Raw genomic sequence first — 20914 nt, forward strand, 5'->3', positions numbered from 1 at the left:
GAGCGAGCGAAGATCGCACGTTCGAGCAGGTGTCCGTGTCAGATGCCGCTAGCTCAGGGATTTTGCCATCATAATGCGCTGACGCCACTCTGAGAAGTTGATGAAGATTCTAAGTAGCTTTTTAGTAGCTATCTTTAGTTAAAATTTTGCTCGTACTGAGTTTTGGTGTATGTTTTAATGCAATTTTATATTTTATTTAGGTAAGATCAATACCCTATGGGCACATTACCCATATATATGTATATGGAATGTTTGTACTAATGTAATTTATGTTTGTTTAAATTTGTATGTTTCCCGGAGTACACTATTCGGATGAAGTAGGTTGACGTAAAATATGTGTAACACACCGTACTATCCGAAGGTCTTTATTGCTCTAATAATCTCAGTACAGAGTACTAAAAAACCGACCTCAAAAGTACGTGGAATTACATATAATTACCAAGTTTTATTGAAATCGGTTATTGGAAAGTGAGCAAACCCGGATTCATCCCCTAGTTCGTCACTATACGGGACTTGACACAGGAGATAATAAAAATCAATCCTCACTACTCAAAGTATTGAGAGTGAAAAACGCCTTGAATTGGAGAATAGCAAAATCAACTATTAAAATAATTGCTCCTTATAATACAATTGAGTCGCTATTTATAAAAATGAATCTTCATGCGTGAACAGCCACCCTTAGAGGTGGACGATTTTTCTTCAAAATTAAATGGGACCACTACGGTGGTACCCTCTTTCCAACAAAAAAAGAATCAGGAAAATCGGTTTACAAATACCGGAGTTATCGCGTAACATACATACAAAAAAAGAGCATAGAGTCGAATTGAGAACCTCGTCATTTTTTTGAACTCGGTTGAAAATACATGTCTAATTAATGTAAGCGACAATGCGCGCGAACAGCAACTTGTTTAGGTTAAATAGTAAAATACCTATGTATTCTGCGCGGTCAGCGTACACAACGCCCATTGTTATATTTTGTTTCATCAAAAAAATCTCTGAAGTGCCCACTCAAGGACCAGAAAAAGACTGCAATGAAATTGGCTCGGTACTATTACAAATAATCGTGGCCAGTGGTTCTATTTATAATACAACGTAAATAATATTATTTCTACTGAAAGTGGATCATTGTGGTGTGACGGGTCACATGGATGCCTTACAGCTAGTATTTATCATTTTATAAAATTATTTATATAAATATTACATCTATTTCACAAGTGCATTGCGTCAGAGTCACGGCTGTGCACCCGCCAACTGCGCACTAAATTGCACCACGTCCTCGATCAGAACTTCAATTATTATTTTTCGATGTTTTATTACGTTCTCAGTAACAAATTTGGTTTAGTAGTTTATAGTCGGATCAAACATTCATGGCATAAAGCGAACGCAATCTGTTTTCGGCATTCCGCCCGCAGCGAGCACTTGCGCGGCACAATTAAAGTTACTGCCTTTATTACACAACTCCCACAGCGGCGCCGGGGTGTTTCGGTGTTTGAGACTCCTTTCCGGACTTACAAATTACTTTGACGATGTTTTTTAAATAAAACGTTATGTCGTTTGGGGAACGAAAATGAAGGAAAAGAATTGATTTCACATAATACCTTAGTAACCAGTTACATAACAGGACATTGTTTTACAAGAGAAGAGTGAAGGTAGATTACCATAAAGGAATTGGAAGAGTAAAGAGTCCTAGGCGAGGATTTGATAGCCACATTCACACCAGTTTGCAATGACTTTGACGCTCGAGTACATTTCTGATAAAACACCGCATTTTTCTCCTCAGTATCTATTTTTATAAGTCGCAATATCATATTTATTTGTTTCTAACTTACAGGCGCAAGAGACTGGCTGTACTTTTAATCTAGTATTTTAACAATCTGATTGAGATATATACGTCGGAATGTATGTACATCTCCTCGTGTACACATTCACCCCATAAATTATTTATTTTTGCAACTTGTACATAACATTAAGTAGCAGGTGAAGTTCAGTCATCCCGTATATTATATCACGTAATCGCCGAATCAGTTCAGCTCCCCATGTTTATGAGTGTTGCAAAGAAAAACAAAGAAGTACGAATGATTCGCAATCATTGTACTAAATTGTTGAGGTAAGAGTTTGTTCATGATTCAAATTAATAGACAAATACATGTCTGAGATTCACACCATTACCACTTTCTAAAATATTAAAACTCTTAAAATCTGAAGTAACAATTATACATTTTTTAGTTGAAATATAAAGGTAAGGTACAATGAAAGCTTAAATACTAGAAACTAAAACTAGATTTAAATAATATGAATAAAATTGGGTCCCCGCGGCAAGATGCCCAAAATGCTGGCAGCGTTCGCCCTTTGTACGGCTATACTAATGCGTTGGGCAAGGTGTCTGCGGCCCTTGAATTTCCCGGGCTTTCTATTAATTTTTTGAATAAAATTTTACTGATGAAGGGCGGTAACAATTTATAATAACTGATATAAATTAAGGAAATTCACAGTTTTTCTAGTAAGTGGTATTACCAACACAAAAAAAGCTCTTTACTCTAGTTAATTTTAATCTATGCTTTAGTCAAAGAAATACTTTTCCGCATTAAGGTGGAAAGGTACCAACACCCACGCTTCATCTCTGTAACAATTGTCTTAACTGTGTTACAAATTATTATTCTCATTAAATATAACCTCAGACATAGTATCATTCTGTTTATGAGTGGTGTTAGAGGCCAATCCATCTATCTTCCGTGACGTAATCACGGCAGACAGCTAAGTTCATTGCACCGCAATCCCGCGCGTTTGCAGCATAGCTGATTGCTACGCCGTACCTCGTAACATCGTAGTCGCGTAGCCTCGTAGACTTTATTAATTACTGTCTTAATTTCGAATCTTTAGCGGGGCAGTGTCGAAATTTATAAAGAGTTTATAAAGAGTTTATAAATAGTTTATAAAGAGCATTAATGAATAAAAACAACCTTATCTTTGTATTTATGTTTTGGTGGAACGAAGGTATGGAAGAGGAGGAGGAAGTTTAGGTGGTGTACAATGGTTAGTAAGTATCTATTATTAAAATTTTCAAATATCCTATCGAATTAGGAGCCTAATAACGTTTGTTGCTACATAAATGCAAGTCCGTTTTATGTGAGTATTTTCCGAAAAAGTTAAGTATATGCATAAATAATCTAGGTAAATAAATGACTGACAAACTCTACTATAAGTTATGACAAAATTATTCCTATTTCCGTATCGATAACGATTGGATTGTGTTTTCCGTCCGATAACACAAATGAATTATAAACAGATCGTTCAAAAGAGATAACTTTAAACTGTTACCGATTTTAAATATAAAGAAATGTTGTTGCAAAGATTTAAACCCAACAGATTCACGCATGAGTGGGAGTGAGTGTACTGGTGCTCGGAGTGATTGATCGATCGACCAAGTGTTAAATAAATAAATAGGAAAGCTTATTGTTAAACGTCTATATGACTACTGGAAACATCTAATGTAACTAATGGCGGTCCGATGTAATTTATTCGTGTAATGTTATTTTGAATGGACTTACACATAATTATGGCATTAATTTAGTTCTAAATTATTTGTATTTTTAAAATTTCCATTGATTTTTTTATTAATTTTTTTTACGTTTATATTAATATATTGATAAAATGTTAGTAGTTTTTGCATTTAAATTTATTTTTCTAATATAACGAAGAAGAGCTGCGCTCTCATCACTTGCGGTGCCCTTACAGGGTGCTACATGTACTGTGATATAAATTATAAAATCTTGATTTACCATGTAGCTTGCAAATAAAGATGAATTTGAATATTATCGGTAAATTTTCTCGGGATCGCTCAAAGCATGGGACGAACAAGATTGAAAAGCGCTGCGGCCTAGACGCGGCGCGGGGGCGGAATCAACTTACATCTGGGTTTTGCTTAAAAATGTACTCGAAGTTGTAAGAGTATATAAGAAGTATGTAAGAAGTGTAATCTAGCACGAAACATTTTATATTTATTATATAAAACACATTACACATTTGATACATTAAGGGTGGATAGACTTAAGTAGTTAGTGCGTGTATTAATTAACCTTTTGGGATTACTGATAAATTCGACGTAAGTACATATGTACTTTGCTTCACACATACTATACATCAGATTTGTTCCTCTCTGATAATATGAACACAAACACAAAGTCGCACAGGCACAAACAAAGACAAACATTGAGGAATAACATTGCGTCATGTGACTCAACTCGCGAATAGCAAGTAGCAATTAGGCCATACAGATTGCAGGTGGGGCGCGGGTGGCGGGGCGAATTGCGGAACTAATTAATGAATAGTCTCAGCATTGTTAATAACAATTAGCCGCGTCACCTCGTGACTACATTGCCTACTTCTGCGACGTCGTGACGTCACAATCCTCTCACAGAAAGAGCTCGAATAATAGCTCTATGAGGTTACAGCAAACGGATTCAAAGTCGACTTATAAAGTGAGTGGAAATTAAGGCGTGCTCACATTATAATATTTATGAATCGGGGTGTGTGCCCTAATAATGGCGTGGCGAGCCGCGGCCACCGCGAATCTGTGTCGATGTCTCTGGTTCCGAACATCTCTTTTTTACTCTACCTAGGCCTTTATTACGTGCCAAGATTTCAACACAATTCATCGGAATTGTGTTGCAATCTTGGAAACTAAACGAAACGAAACTAACGTTAGTTTCGTGTATCATTCCACAGTGTGTACGCAAAGGGCCGACCGTACTCCACCCGGTGATCGTAATAACCAAATTGAATAAAACATACGTAAAAAGAAGTTTGAAACCTATATTATACTGTTTAACTGTGCTACCAACCAAAGCTCGGCTCAGGCCCGCCCCGCTCTGTTACGTGAAATCACCACTAAGTGCACGGGGCGTGTTGGATGGAGTTAGCTAGCCTGGCAGCACCTACTGAGAGGATTCTCACAGCCGAGTCGGTCTAATGCACAAGACAGGCAAAGTCATTACATGAAGAACCATCTAAGCCGCGGATTTGCTCATGATCGACGTTTCCCTTCGTCTTTGGCGAGTTCTACGCTGTTTAAAAACGGGTTAAAAAAGGAACCTCTCACTTGAGAAGTGACCCTTCTACTTATCCGGCTACCACCACTTTCATACCATACACGTTTCCCTATACGAGTATAAGTAATTACTCAAAAATCTGAAATGAAAACGTGGGAATGAAAACCTAATTCAAAATTTAAAAATTCATTCGATTGAGAAAAAGGGGTCAGTGTAAAGTGCTTCGCATGAGAACATTACTGAGAATACATCCAGAGCGCTACGGGGTCGGTGCGAGAGTCGGTGCGAAAGTCGGTGCGGGGTTCGGGACGCGGGGCGGGTCGAGGTACCGCTGTGCACATGCAGCAGCGACGCCGCGCGACGACACTTTTAGTCGCAGCGGGGCGTAGATGTGAAATTGGCGTGAAGTCGAAAGGACACACTAATAACAATACATATTCAGTTCAGTATGCTACATTCTCACCAATGTCTCCAACTAGAGCAGTCAGAAAGAAACGGCGTTATTCCACCGTTCCGATCCGACATCTGACTATTGAAAAATGAATAATAATAATAATGTATGTTTCCAAAAAGCGTTACATCGGTATACTTACGTTAAAGGTATGTAAGTCGTAAATGTTGTATATTGCTTGGGAAAATGCTGTTGCTTATGCACTGCCGCTGACGAAAATGGAATTCTCTGAGCTTTAGAAAGTAGCTATAGTAGGGTGGTAAAAACAGATCAAACACATCTTGAGGAAGCTAATAGTACTTACATGTGTGCACGTGAGTGTGTATAAGTAGGTCCTTGTTTTATCTTATTTTATTCTTTACCTAAGTCGCCTGTAACTAAAATCTTAATGATATTGGATTCGTAGCACTGCACTAAATCTTTTAGAATATTATTTATCTGATTGTACTCAGTATATAGGGGTTTCTAGTGGAGGTTTTAGTAGCGTGGTTCGTTCTGAGAAGGGCTCGGTAAAATACGAGTTACCTGACCGATCGATACGCGGACGATGTCGGGCATAAATCTGAGTGCAACCAACTCTGACGAATTCAACGTAATGATCCAAACATGCTGGAACGCACTATATGGGTGGTTTACTTTTAATGGACTAAAAATCATCTGCGACAAAAGCTTTTATACTATCTTCCGCCGTAGTTCTAAGAGTGCTAATTTTTTATATGATGTACCTACCTATAAAAAAGTCAAATTATGTTCGCTTCTTGGGAGTTTAAGTTGACCCTTCTCTGAGATGCCATAACCAAATAGAAACGATGAACAAAAGATTGGCTAGTGAGTGTTACTCTTTAACAAGTCTTCCAAAAATAGCTGCTATTTAAAAAACTGTTTACTACTCTTATTTTGAAACCATTAACAGACATTGTATTTAACTTTAGAGCGACATGGCTCTACTCTAAAGTCTGTTCTACTAATGCAGAACAAGGCTCTTAGGCTAATTGTTAAATCTAAGCGCGTAGCAGTTACGCACCGGAATATATTTGTAGACAACAAAATTCTTTCAATTACCTCATTATATCTCTGCCGTATATATTTCCGTGTTTTCAAAAATAAGCAAAAGTATCCGACAGCACGACAAAGTCATAATTTTAACCTTAAAAATAAAAATTGGCATTAATTAATTCTCGGTTTGCTAATTACAACAACAGTGCAACAGCAGCAACAGTGTTCAATAATTTAAGTAAGGATCTAAAGTATGCAGTCATTTTAATGAATGGCAATGGAATTCTCAAACCGTCGCATCACGTGATGCGCGGCATGCGCTGGCTCGCCACGAATGTCGCACGTCTCGACAACGTCCAGACGAGGCGCCTACACCTCTGAACTCTTATCACAATACATTTTATTTCGCAACCATTTTATCCGTACAGAATCATATCGTATTAAGTATAAAATTAAAGACTACTCGAAGGACATGCGTATTGTCGTAGAATTATAAATGGAATGTGGTAGCCACTGTTGTAGACAGCGATGTGTCTTCGTATCACGCTCATGATAATACTATAATAAACTTAATTCAATTTCTACCTTCGTAGAATTTTCCTTTTAAGTTTAAATTTAAAATAAGCAAGTGCAGCACTTGTGTTCGTAATATGATAATGAAGAGCGTTTGCACCCGTGGCGCCTGCGGGGTGTTGAATTCGCGGGGCTCACGGAGCGAGGAGGGCGGCAGTCCTCGGATCATAAGCAGGGCGCCGACACTCGATTTGAATGCCGCCTCCTTTCGGAGTCCAATATCGAGTATCGCAATACAAGAGTTACGCTGGAATATCCCGAAGCTGAATTTTGAGAAACATTTACTTTTAAGTACAGCACGTACAAAGTGCCCGAAACGGGTGTAGAAAAAAGGCTAGCAAACAAAGACATTAAAATTCGGTCAACGACTGCGGTACAGCCGGCGACGCGCACGACGTGAAATCGAATTTGAATAAATGTCAACATTATTCCGCACGAAATTGAAATCAAGACACCGTCCATTTCGGGAATAGGTCGTATTCGTGTATCACACGGTGTAAACACGAAGCTCTACTTCGCTAGTAGTTGCCTACAACACGGGACAATGTAAGGTTCCTTTGATCAAATTAACTGCCTCCGCGGCCGAACGGTTACCATGCCGGACTGCCACGCAGAGGTCCCAGGTTCGATTCCCGGGCCGAGAGAAATGTTTGTATGGCTTACATTTATTTCTCTCGTGAGTTTGGGTGTAATTTGTGGTTGTCTATGTGTGTGTCCATGGCACCCGCGACACAGGGTTTCCCTAGTGCGGGGCTATGTTGAGTGTGTGCGTTATTTATTTAAAAAAATAATAATTGTATTGTTTTTATATAAGTGCCCGTTAGTACAACGAATAACTTTACGAAATCTTATTGAAATCAAATTCTAGAGTAAGTTAAGTACATTAACCAGAAACAATGGAATTAAGTATTTATTGTAATTGAGGCTATCAGTGCAAAAGTCAATAATAACGCACATACTCAACATAGCCCCGCACTAGGGCCCTGGTTCGCGGGTGCCATGGACACACACACACAGAGAACCACAAATTACACCCGAACTCGCGAGAGAAATAATTGTAAGCCATAATAACTACGAATACTTCTCCCGGCCCGGGAATCGAACCTGGGACCTCTGCGTGTCAGGCTGGCATGGTAACCGTTCGGTCACAGAGGCAGTTAAAAGTAGTGTAACCTACATTTAATTTTTTTCTACAATATTACTTATTCTTACATTTAAATTACACTAAAGTACATAATTATTTTATATTTGGATGCTGTACTCAAGTATGAAACAATGTAATTTTTTTTTAATGACGTAATTCCTTTCAAAGGTTCCTCTGTGACGAAACTAGAAACTTTTGTAGTGTCATCTATTTCTGTTTCTTCGTCTATCTGTTTGTTTACCAAGTATTATACTCGGTCGTTTATACACCTGTTGTCAAGAAATTCTCTGCGAAATAGATAGATAAATATATAGATAGATAAAAATTTTATTCGCTTCCATGACAAGTTATTTACATGGGATCCACTAAAAGTAACACCATAATTATAATTATATTGAAAAAAGTGGTTAAAATAACAAATTTTTATAACAAAAGGAACGTTTAACTAACTACACATATAACTAATTAAAGTAAATAGTTTTGGAAGTCATGGCAATGAAAAGGCGCTGAATCAGCATAAATGCCGCGGTTTCCCACGACCCTGGTATTCTGCCAGAATGGTGTTTAAAGAGACGCCACTCATCTCACAGATAGTCCTCTGGCTTTATCATTTAATTAAATAAAGATTACGCGTGGCGCATGCACTTTTTCATACGAATGAACCAATTTTGATATCAATTATGCCACTCTTCCGTGACAATCTCTGAAACATATTTTTCATACTCTTCGACAGCCTCTTCAGGTGATGAAAATCGCTGACCGCGTAACTGGTTCTTAATTTTTGGAAATAAATAAAAGGCACAAGGTGCCAGGTCAGGACTGTATGCAGGATGGCTAATAAAGTCATCGTTATTCTCCTTCAAAAATTCATTTGTCGGTCTGGCTGTGTGAGAACTGGCATTATCGTGGTGCAAGATGATAAGGCGTTTACGGTTATTTTTACGGAGTTTGTCAATAATTTCCGTCAAACAAATGGTCGTGTACCAATAATTACTCACGGTACAACGATTCTCCAAAGTAACAGTAGCCACGTGTCCAGTGTTGTTAATAATAGAAACAATCATCCGCTTAGAGGCATTTAGCACGCGCGCCACTTTAGTTGGTTTCGGCTCATCTCGAAACTATACGCTCGATTGCTGCTTTGTTTTGGGATCGTAAATCCATGTTTCGTCATCTATTACTATATCCCACACCAAATTTGACGACCCTTCGTTGAATCTGGTAGGCATCGCATTGTACCAAGAGACGCGATCCGTTTTTTGAGCCTCGGTCAAATTGTGTGGGATCCACCGAGAGCACAGCTTTTTCACACCCAAATGTTTGTGTAGTATTGATTATATTTGACTTATGGCTATGCCTAAAGATGCCTGAATCTCATGGTATATCACATGCCTGTCTGTTTTGATCATACAGCGCACAGCATCGACGTTTTTGTTGCTCACAGCAGTGGACGGGCGACCGTCACGAAATTCATCACTGAGATTCACTCGACCGCGTTTGAATTCTGCAAACCAACTATAAATAGTCGTCTTGCGTTTTGTCGCCAAAAGCAGTTTGAAGCTGAGCGAAGCTTCGCTGAGCTGTTAAATTACACTTAAAGTCGTAGAAAATCATACTACGAAAATTTTCACGAGTTAAATCCAAGGTGACGTAGACAACCAATTTCTATATGACGCCATAATGTAAAAACAAGTGACAGTTAGATGAAACAAACTGTATTCTACGGCCAAAGACTTCGATTTTTAAATGTTGTAATTGCTTTTTAAATATTGTTTATGTAAGTGGCCAGTTCCAGATACTTATAGTGCGCCCTATGTATGTTTTTTTTACGAGAAATACAATAGAATACAGCGTGCGCGTGCGTGCGTGCGTGCGTGCGTGCATGCGTGCGTGCTTGGGTATGTGCGTACGTGCGTTTATATCAATATTTTATGTTACGAGATAGTTATAACCAGATTTCAAAATGTATGTATTTATGTTGAGACTATGTAAAATAATTTGCGTTTGTATGGGTGTATGCAAGTATATTAACGTGTGAACTTCCCTGACATTAAATGTTGCCACATAGAGATTTCACAGTTACAGTAAACGTAACACGCAAAATAGGCGCCTTGACGTCGAGTTGCGGACACCAGCCCGTTACACCAAGTACCAAGTACCAAGTACAGTAAACGTAAACGTGGACAAACATACCATTTAAAATCAAATAAATAAATAGTCGAAAACGCAACAGATTTCTTACATTTAATAGGTGTTCTTTCATCTTTTTCTTGAACAGTTTTTTGAGATGGTATGACGTACAGGAGGTGGTATGTTGTTCCAACATCTAGTAGCCTTCCCCGAAAGGCAGCGGAACCATGTTGTGGCGTCACAAGGACAAATATCCGTGTTGATCTTGACTTAAATCGAGAATTTACATCAGGAACCCAAGTGAGTTTCTCATACAGATAATCAGGCATGTGAAATCGAACAACATCAAACAGAAGCCCAGCTAGATGCAAATTCGGGTGCCCATCAATTTTTAGGATATTGGATTTGTTCAAATAGAGGTTGACATGGTTTCGACATGGTATGAAGAAACAAAATCGTACGCACGCATTTTGCGCCCACTGCAGCAGTTTGCGCATTCTGGCCAACAGACACGAACCAAAGGCAGTGAGACAGTAACTAAGTTTGGAGAGTATAAGAGACTCGCTGATGATGAACCCGCAAGTCCAAATTTAAGAAGTTACAAATGTTATAAATAACCTTTAATCTAAATAAACAACTACGTACTACTTCAGCTACGTGCTGTTCAAAGCGCAGTCGACTGTCCATAGTAATGCCCAAATTCCGAGCCTCTGACACCAACTCAATAGCACTGCCCAGAACCATCGCCTGGGGACAATTTGATGATATATCCTGAATTTGAATCTGTGAACCCATGAACATGAATTTGGACTTGGCAGGATTTAAAACGAGAGTATTATCACACGACCATGCAGTGAGATGATTTAAATCCTCATTGACTTTAGAAATGGCTACTGCAGTATCTTTTGGTAAGAACGGTAGATATAATTGCAAATCGTCTGCGTAAGATGGTACCGTCAGTATCTGAAACAGTTGCCAAGGCCGGCTGTGTAGACAATGAACAAGAGAGGGTCCAAAATTGATCCCTGAGACATTCCTCTGTCAATCGGACTACAGGCAGATCTCGAGCAGCTACCATCTGGTCTGGGTAATTTTGCCTGTTGAGTGGGAGCAGTGAGATAACTTTTGAACAATCGCAGGCAGAACTGTCGAATCCATAGTACTTTAACATTAATCGCAATAAATGGACGTTAATTGAGTCGAACGCTCTAGAGTTGTGACGGTGCGACCTCCTTACATCGTCATTCCACCTTTTTATCACCTTTCTCCGGTTCCTGGTCACTCGTATTTAAATTTAAATTTTGAATTGTTCCATAGCTTTTTTGCCTAGCATTCTTATTTTGTTTCGTTCCACCGTCTCTCCCTGCTCGATCGCGACAGAGTACGGAGCTAGTTAAAATTCAGTCGCGTCTAATTTTGATTCCTTTACTAAGTTTATAAAATTTAGTAATCTGAATCATGTGCCAATTTTGATAAGTTTATAACCACTACAGCCTTATCATATACCTATGAATACGTATCTGTAATTCAGTATAATTAGGTCCTTTTAGGGTAAGTGTCTACTTAATATCTAAATATCCATCAAGTTAGGAAGTGTTTTGTAATAATGTACCTGTTTTCTATATATACCTTTTGTTGTTGCCTTCTTTGTTACCTTTTCTTCTCTTTAACCGACTTTAAATAAATTTGTGGATCTGAAGTTTTCTGTTTTACTATCGTGAACCTGGTCACGGCTTGTTAGGGTTACAACCCTTTTAGAGTAGTCCAACAGAACCGAAACGGTACCCTTGCCAGAATCTTGGGACACGAGTACTTCATCGATTACGTCCAGAAGCGCAGTATTAGTACTGCGTCCTTTTCTGAAACCTGATTGGTGCTTAGGTAGAATATTGCTGGACTCTAAGTAACATACATTTACAGACTCACCACCTTCTCCAAAATTTTAGATAGATAAAGCAAAATGCTTTTAGGCTTCAAGCCCTTTAAGTCATGCGGGTTATTATTTTTGGGAACTGGGCATACCAAAGCAGATTTCCAGATTTTTTACAATATCAGCAATAATTGTGATTGTGTGTGGGAGTGTTAGTAAAACCATGTCAGCAGTAATTCCATCACATCCCTCAGCTTTAAATTTATTACCAAGCATAATTTTAGATATCGTATTTTCATCAACAGGGTTTAGGCCAAAGCTAGAACTACAGAATCTGTTAGCTTTATAAAAATTACCTCATCATTCACATAATTGGTACCTGGGATACTTTGAAACTGGTTATTAATTGTATCAGGATTATCAAAGTGCATAGGTAATAATAATAATATTTATTTCGTACTTTACATGTGCAGGTTACACAAAATGTTACAAATACTTAAGGACGTACAACATAATTCACAATTATATATGACTTTCCAACTCCTAAACTAGGTATTAGACCTTTATTTAAGGAGGAGGAGATTCTCTAAATCAAGGCATAAACATTTTAAGCAATTATGGACAGGTGACAATATTTTGGGTTACAATAGGATTATACTACTATACCTACATCAGTACAAGAAAAAGTAATAAATATCTAATCTTCTAAAGTTAATTACTCTCCACGGAATTTAAAATGACGTTATAAGAAGCTGTTCGGTCTCTTCATAATTTAATGTTAATAACCATGTGGCCAATCTTTGCTTACCTTCGAATTAGCTTACTGTATAAATATGTACAATTTTATTGACCTTACTGTAAAGTCTTGAGGTCTGAGCAAGAAATTGACGATTCGTAAAAGCGGTGAGACACTGTACTAGAGGACAGATAAGAGCACTAGATCTGCGTAGAATGGTCTTTTTGTCCAAAGGTAATGCAGAGTGACGGCGAAGGATAGCACGTAAGATATATAACTGCCTCACTGTAAGAACCCTACAATCTAAGTAAAGTTCTATTGTCGGGTAGTCTTTACGCCTAAAAGATATGACGTTAAGGATGGCTCTCTGTGCTCTCTCTAGTTTGAGCAGTAAAGTTTTGTACGTACCTCCCCATATAGGTGCATTGCAATAATTTAGTAGACTTTGGCACAACGCCTAGTATACAAGAAGAAGTACATCCGAATCTGCTGAATGCCGTAATTCAAGAAATATGTATATGAGTTTTCTAACCTTGTTACATAGCGATTCAATATGGGGACGCCAATCGAGTTTTTCGTCTACTATCACTCCTAGGTAACGTAGATTAGAAACTTTAGCTAGGGCTAGACAGCTGCATTGAGTAGAATGGTTTGAGCACTCATGAGCTTTGATAGTTTCACCCACAAGTGTACGATTCGATAGACTCGATGTCGAGAAACTGATAACCTTTGATTTTTCTACATTTAGCGTCAGTATGTAGAGGAAAGCCATGTCAAAATTTGAGCCAAGGATGTTTCTGCGCGTACTTTTGCCTTTTATCAGTCAGTGTCGTATGCGAATAGAGCGGTATCATCGGCATAGGCAATAATATTACAATTTTCCAAGTAAATTTGGCATAACTCATTAATATAGATTGTGAATAAGATAGGGCCCAGAAAGCTGCCCTGTGGAACACCAAAATAGAGCCCCCTGCTCATCACTAAGGATTGAATTAATCTTGAAATATTGGGAGCGATCAGACAAATAATCAGTAAATATATTCCAGTGCAACACCTCGAACTCCAATGCTTTCGAGTTTCGATAGAAGCCTAGCCTAGGAACAGAGACAGTGTCAAAAGCTTTGGAAAGGTGAAGGAAAATACCATAACATTTCATTTTTTTCCTCTACTTTTTTAACTAATAGGTCGGTAAAATTGGCTACTGCATCTTCCGTGGAAATTCCTTTTCGAAAGCCGTGTTAATTTTGAGCAATTATATAGTACTTTGTTAAGTAGGCAACCAAGCTGTCGATCGGAACTCTCTCTAATATTTTAGATAGACTGCTTAACACCGATATTGGTCTATAGTTTGTGACATTAGCTCTGTCCCCGCCCTTGTATATGGGATGTACAACGGCCCTTTTCAGAGCTCTAGGACACTTGCCAGTGCTTAGAATAATAACGCATAGAAACCTAGTCCGCACACGCTATGTGAGGCAAATTGAAGCGCTCCCAAAGGGCCTGCACGAGCGGGCGGGCTAAGTCAGGGCTCATGGTCAACTTGCACCGCGAACAGCTCAAGAATTTTAGCTATAAATGACGAAACATGCGGTAAATGAGTGTAAAAATACGTCAGACAAACATGAAATAGATACTAACGTCTCATTCCACAAGGAAGTAACGCGTTTCAACTTGTATTTTTATATAAATATTCACTAAAACCGAAAATTAATTTCGTTGCAACGAGACACGAAAATGCCTACATGAATTAGATTTTTGCCTCACTTGTGACAGTTCGTTTGATATGAAACTATCATTCTATGCGTTATTATTCTAAGTGTAAGTGATAGTTTTGAGTAAGTACTGCACACGAATTTTTTAGCACTTTGGCAGGGATATTATCCCATCCTACGGCACGGTCATACCTATGTCCAGCTACGATGGCATCAACCTGTTCGTAGTCAACTGGGAGAATCACAATGGAATTTTGGTTATCAAAGGATTGAGTTAAACTAAAGGCGGAGGCGTGACCCTTCTAGACTTTATTTTGCTAGTGATTTACCTACGTTAGCAAAATATTGATTAACTGTATTTATTGATCTCTCCCCTCTGGTCCACAGATAATTTCAATAATTCAACTGGAGATTTATTAGTATATATTAGTTACATAGGTGGTTCCGAGTTCCCCCTAAAAACAGGAAGAATATCACGTTTAAGGTAAGACCACAGCTTTTTTATTTTTTTTTTAATTATTATTAATATTTCGTGTAAAAGTCCGTTCCGTCTGTTCCGTCCGTTCCGTCTGTTCGCAGTATAACGTAATATTAACAAGGTTTTTTCACATTTTATACTGTTTTTTATTGGAATCGTCATTAGATTTTTTGAGATTGTTGTGTGCAGTGTTACGCAACTCAATCATATACTTAACATTACTAATCAGCCATGTTTTGTTTTTATCTTTTACTGTGACTTTCCGTATTGGTGCAAATATGTTAAAAAGTGTAGTCAAAAACAGGTTGAACCATGTCACTGTTTCATCCACAGAAGTACATAGCGCCGACCCAAAGATAACGTGTCATTCCCATACAGCCAAAAGTTTAGATGATGTTTTGCAAAATGTAACAAAATGTTCGGGACGTGGAGCTATTTAGTTGCAATAAAACAAGAAATGACAGATATGTTTTAACGACAATTATAACAGACATTGTAAAAGAAATACCTCCTGAGCAAAAGCTTTGTAAAAATGGCACAAAGTATTTAGATATGTTTTTCAAGTAGCTTTTAATGAGCCTAAAACAGGTGTCATCTTCGCCGGTTTTTTGAAATAGCGAACTGTTACAAAACCTTAGCACGGTCAATTGATTGCCATGTTGTTGGATATACATATGAAACCACCTACAAATAAATTTATATCATATTCGCTTGCTGTCGACGTGTGAACCGTTTTAAGGAGAATGTATTAAACAAACGGCCTGGAGAGGTCCGCCCCACACCTCTGTGGAGAGATGTGGAGAAGCGACTCGAGACGTTGGAATGTGCATAGTGGTTATTAAACATTCCCTGCCGATCCTCGGCAGCAAATCGGAGTACACTGGAGTGTTTGTGTTGGCTCTCTACTACATGTTCATGTAATATCATAAGATTACAAAATATTGTAGTTCTACAATATTTTGTAATCTTATGATATTTGCCTCTATATTCAAAATATGTGATTTATCATAAGTCTTCGGTTGAGACACAATACAAGTAATTAATAATCATATTTTTATTTATATACTTAATAATATTATCTTTATTATTAATTTATAATTATTACTTCATTTATATAATATTGTTGTGCCATATGTCGTTTACGTGCACTTAAAAAACGCTTTATTTAAAATATTAAACGTGAACTGCTGAGAATCACTTTTTTCTTTTTTTGTGTTTCTATATTTTATCTTACTGTGTAAAAAGTATGCTTGCTTAGAAAGTGCCTATTTATTCTCATTTTGAAAAGGCCCTCAGTAATTATCGGGCAATAGATCCACAAGCAAACTACTCGGCAACAAAACGTAACGTAAACGCAGAGAAAAAGCGTAAGAACTTTACAATTTAGTTCCAACCTCACCATTCCCATTCCTCACCATTCCTTCGGTTCGCTAAACGTCCGGAACACTCCATTCTTATTTCATTGACTTGCCACCTATTCATCATTCCTGATGAATACAGCAAATTTAGGGCTGTTCAAAACTAGAATGAAAAGCCATTTACTAGACGAACGTGTAACACCGTCGGCCACAGCGCGGGTGTCGTTTCATATCTGGTTGGATTGTGGCCGAGCGTAAGTCCATTTTACATTGTTACATGTGATTGAGTTCCACAAATCATTCTTTCTGGGCATACGCCTCAACTCCTAAGTTCGTTGTTGAGAATGTTTTCCTGCCGACGAGATCGTGGCAGTATACGTAAAGCCATGGCACAGTAATATTTGGCACGGTTTTCTTGTATAAAAATGTGTTTGAACCACAATACGCTAATTTGACATACACATTCCAATCGTTTTACCAATCTTCTCCAACAAACAGGTGCTGCTTTCTCAGGCAAAGATTGCCAGACTTATCTGTAACATAAGTCGTAATGAATGTTTGACGTATTGTAATGATCTAATTCAATTACGGATAATATTACCGCCAGATTCCTCGTTTGTGTGTCGCGTCTGCAGACTAACACTAGATTTCAATTTACCATTTCAATTGCTCACGAGTACCTGTTCTTAGTGTTCTCATCCCAGTACTTATCTACCAACCCGATGAATAGGGATTACCGGGCGGACTACGGACTCCCCGGTAAGACTAGAGAACAGCGTGCGTTCGGGCAGAGCCCTCCGCTAGTAATACGTTTTCACAAGAGTACCTGGTGGTCCCGACCTCCGGGTATGGCGTCGCCGAGGCTGTGTAGTTTGTGTGTGTGTGTAGCTTTGGGGTGGACTCGTTAGACTGCCCCGATAACGAATGGCCGGGGCGTCTATCCCGCGCGCAGCTAGAACGTCTTAGGTGCGGTCTGAACCAGGGATAAATGCGAAAAGATGCACGGGACACATGAATTGCCCTTTAAGTTGACAGCTCTGTACGGTTTTCGATGGAAACTGCATCTGACATCTCCGGGACTAGTCCAGAGAACAAGTAGAGGATAAGTTAAATATCCTCCGGTCCCTCCAGCCGCTTAAGAATTTTCAAATTGGAGAGACGCTTCGGCGTTGGGAGGTGAGCTTGCCGACAGCTCCGCTACCAAAACGGAATACTTTAGAGTGAACGGCGTGGCGGTGGCAACTACTAGTTGTGCAATGCACAACGCGATGCGAGCGAGCCAACAACTCCGGTGCCTACCTATTTGGAAAATAGGGAGGGTGGTGTACCTACACGCGGGGGCGCTCACCCAAAGCACTAGCCTTTTGAGAACCGGATGAAGTTTATATCAACGAGTTGATCTGAGTCAGTACCTGTTTGATACGTGGGGCGCACTATAGGTTTTCGGAATGAATAAGAAAAAATACTATAAATGGTCAGAAATTCATTTATTGTTTCTTAAAATATTCTCCGTTAGCGTTAATGCACTTATTCATACGAATGAACCAATTTTGAAAACATTTATGCCACTCGTCTGCGACAATGTTTCAGACACATATTTTTCATACTCTTCGACAGCCTCTTCAAGTGATGAAAATCGCTAACGGTTCTTAATTTTTGGAAATAAATAAAAGTCACAAGGTGCCAGGTCGAGACTGTACGCGGGATGGCTTATAAGGTCAACGTTGTTCACCTTCGAAAATTCATTTGTCTATTTGGCCGTGTGAGAACTGGCATTATCGTGGTGTAAGATGATACGGCATTTATGGTTATTTTTACGGAGTTTGTCAACAACTTCCGGCAAATAAATGGTCGTGTATCAATCACTATTCACTGTACAACGATTATCCAAAGCAACAGTAGCCACGTGTCCAGTTTTATTCCCACACCAAATTTGACGCCCCTTCGTTGAATCTGGTAAGCATGGCATTGCACAAAGTGACGCAATCCGTTTTTTGAGCCTCAGTCAAATTGTGTGGGATCCACCGAGAGCACAGCTTTTTCACACCCAAATGCTGATTGTATTTGACTCATGCCTATGCCTAAAGATGCCCGAATCTCATGGTATGTCACATGTCTGTCTATTTTGATCATACGGCGCACAGCATCGATGTTTTTGTTGTTCACAGCAGTAGACGGGCGACCATCACGAAATTTGTCACTGAGATTCACACGACCGCGTTTGAATTCTGCAAATTAGCTACAAATAGTCGTCTTACATGGTGCTTCATCGCTAAAAGCATCGTAGAAAATCATAGTACGTAAATTTTCGCGGGTTAAATCCGTGGTGATGTAGACAACCAATTTCTAAAATGACGCCACAATGTAACAACAAGTGACAGTCATATGCAACAAACTGCGTTCTACCGCCAAAGAGTTCCATTTTCAAATGTTGTAATTACTTTTTAAATATTGTTTATGTAATTGGCCAGTTTTGGAAACTTATAGTGCGCTCTATGTAAGATCCCTGTGCAGGCTTGCTTGCTAGAACGAACTTCATGAAAAACATTAACTCAATTATTCTTCCATAAATAGGGGCCTCTTTCAACGAAATGTAGATCAATAAAAAATTATGGAATAAAACTTGTTTTCCATGTCTTTTCTGATAAACATAAACCCTCATTATACCACCTGCGTATTTGTAACGCGAAACATTAGACAAACACAAAATCGTCATGTCGAAGCCATTAAACAAGAGACTCCCCGTCCTTTGGCGCCCCCACTCGCCTTTCGCCTACATCTACCTCATCCGGTTAAATCTGAGTGAAACAATAAACTGCTGACTGGTGATTTGCATCCGAATAGGCAGCTGAAACAGCAGTTAATATTAATGCAGAACACTCAAAACCCTCGCGCCCTCAGACGTGCACTGATCCGCGGCGATGGGGCGGGAGTGCGGGGGACGCGGCCGACAGCCTGATTGATACCGGGTTATTGGGCCAATCGACGTCAATGGGGAAATTCGAAGCCGCGGCTTAAAGAGCCTTTGAGGAGTTTGTTTTGTAACTTTGCATCAAACGCTAGTCGGTGGACGGTCAAACGGTTGCCGACCGCGCGGTGGCGTTGATTGACGCCATTGCTCGATCGAGGAAGCACTTTTAACATTCGGGAGACCTGTTGTGAGTGTCTGTCAGATGCCTGTAATTGGCCGCGACAAAACATTCCGATTCCTTTGACCAAACAGTGCGCATATACGACTCACACGTCATGCTGCTTGTTCATGACACATAAACTACGTAAATTGCTCCGTTTGCTATGCTACTATTCTTGAAGCGAATAACTTCTATGTTTGTGACCATTAATGTATGTTTTATGCATTATGATTTCGATTAAAATTTGCATAATGAAACTCTACAGCAGTTCGACTACGACTTACGACCGTGTAGTTACATGCGTAGGCACTTAATTTCAACACGCTAGCGTTAGCTCTCCGAATTCAGAAATTGCAATATTCGAATATTTGCGATATTATAATAGGTAACATGGCATTAATATTAGACATAGCTGGTTGATGATTTCCCCGTATCAGTTAGCCGTAACATTGTTTGGAAAAACAAACAAATATAACAAGGAAGTTGATTTCCAATACGCAACATTAAACCGTTACAATAAGTAATTCAATTCAATACACTTGCTTCAATAAAGCAACCATTCCTGCCTTTTTTGTCATACACGTATGTACATTACTTTGATTGCGATGGATACTGATTGTGTATGTTGTCTGTGGACAGGTATCGTGGATCCGACACCGCGACTTGCACATCCTGACGGTGGGCGGGTACACGTACACGTCCGACCAACGGTTCCAAGCGGTGCACTCGCCGCACACTGACGACTGGACGCTGCACGTCAAGTGGGCGCAGCAGCGCGACGCCGGCGTCTACGAGTGCCAGGTCTCCACGCAGCCCGTACGCTCGTTCTTCGTCACGCTGCACGTTGTTGGTAAGTACGTGCTTAGTTTACGGAGTACACTGACGCCCGCTCCACAGTAACTGAATGGAGACAATGAAGTCGTTTAATTACATTTACGCGGCACCAGCGGCTCAGCCGCACCACGGCAGTGCGGCACTGCCGCGAGCACTAGCATGCGACCGCATTTTTAGTAACAATCGTATTAGCTGAGACTTCGCCACTCCCTGGAACAATGTTTGCATCGCATAAATCGGCCGATCCACCGTACAAACGCGAATGGAAAGCGCGTAGCAAAATCGGCAGCGAACCATTGTCACGAAACATTTTAACATATTTATTGAGGCAGATGGGCGTGCTTTGAATTTATCGGGCGGCTCGCACCCAAAACAGCAATTTGTTTTAAATCCAGAGATAAAAGTGGCAGCTCGATATCGCCATATCGACCGCACTGTTGTTCAGATCGAAGT

At 39.4% G+C, this 20914-nt stretch overlaps 1 protein-coding gene across 1 annotated transcript in view; it reads left to right on the top strand.

The window, feature by feature from the left end:
* LOC113229897 (zwei Ig domain protein zig-8-like) overlaps positions 1–20914 on the top strand; it is a 434645-nt gene that overhangs the window by 374047 nt on the left and 39684 nt on the right. The window contains exon 3 of the mRNA XM_026463586.1: positions 20267–20477. Within this exon, the coding sequence (XP_026319371.1) occupies positions 20267–20477 (211 nt within the window). The remainder of the gene's footprint in view (positions 1–20266; positions 20478–20914) is intronic.

This window comes from Hyposmocoma kahamanoa, unplaced genomic scaffold, assembly GCF_003589595.1.
Source record: "Hyposmocoma kahamanoa isolate Upper Pololo Valley unplaced genomic scaffold, ASM358959v1 63, whole genome shotgun sequence".
In the NCBI taxonomy this organism is placed as follows: domain Eukaryota; kingdom Metazoa; phylum Arthropoda; class Insecta; order Lepidoptera; family Cosmopterigidae; genus Hyposmocoma; species Hyposmocoma kahamanoa.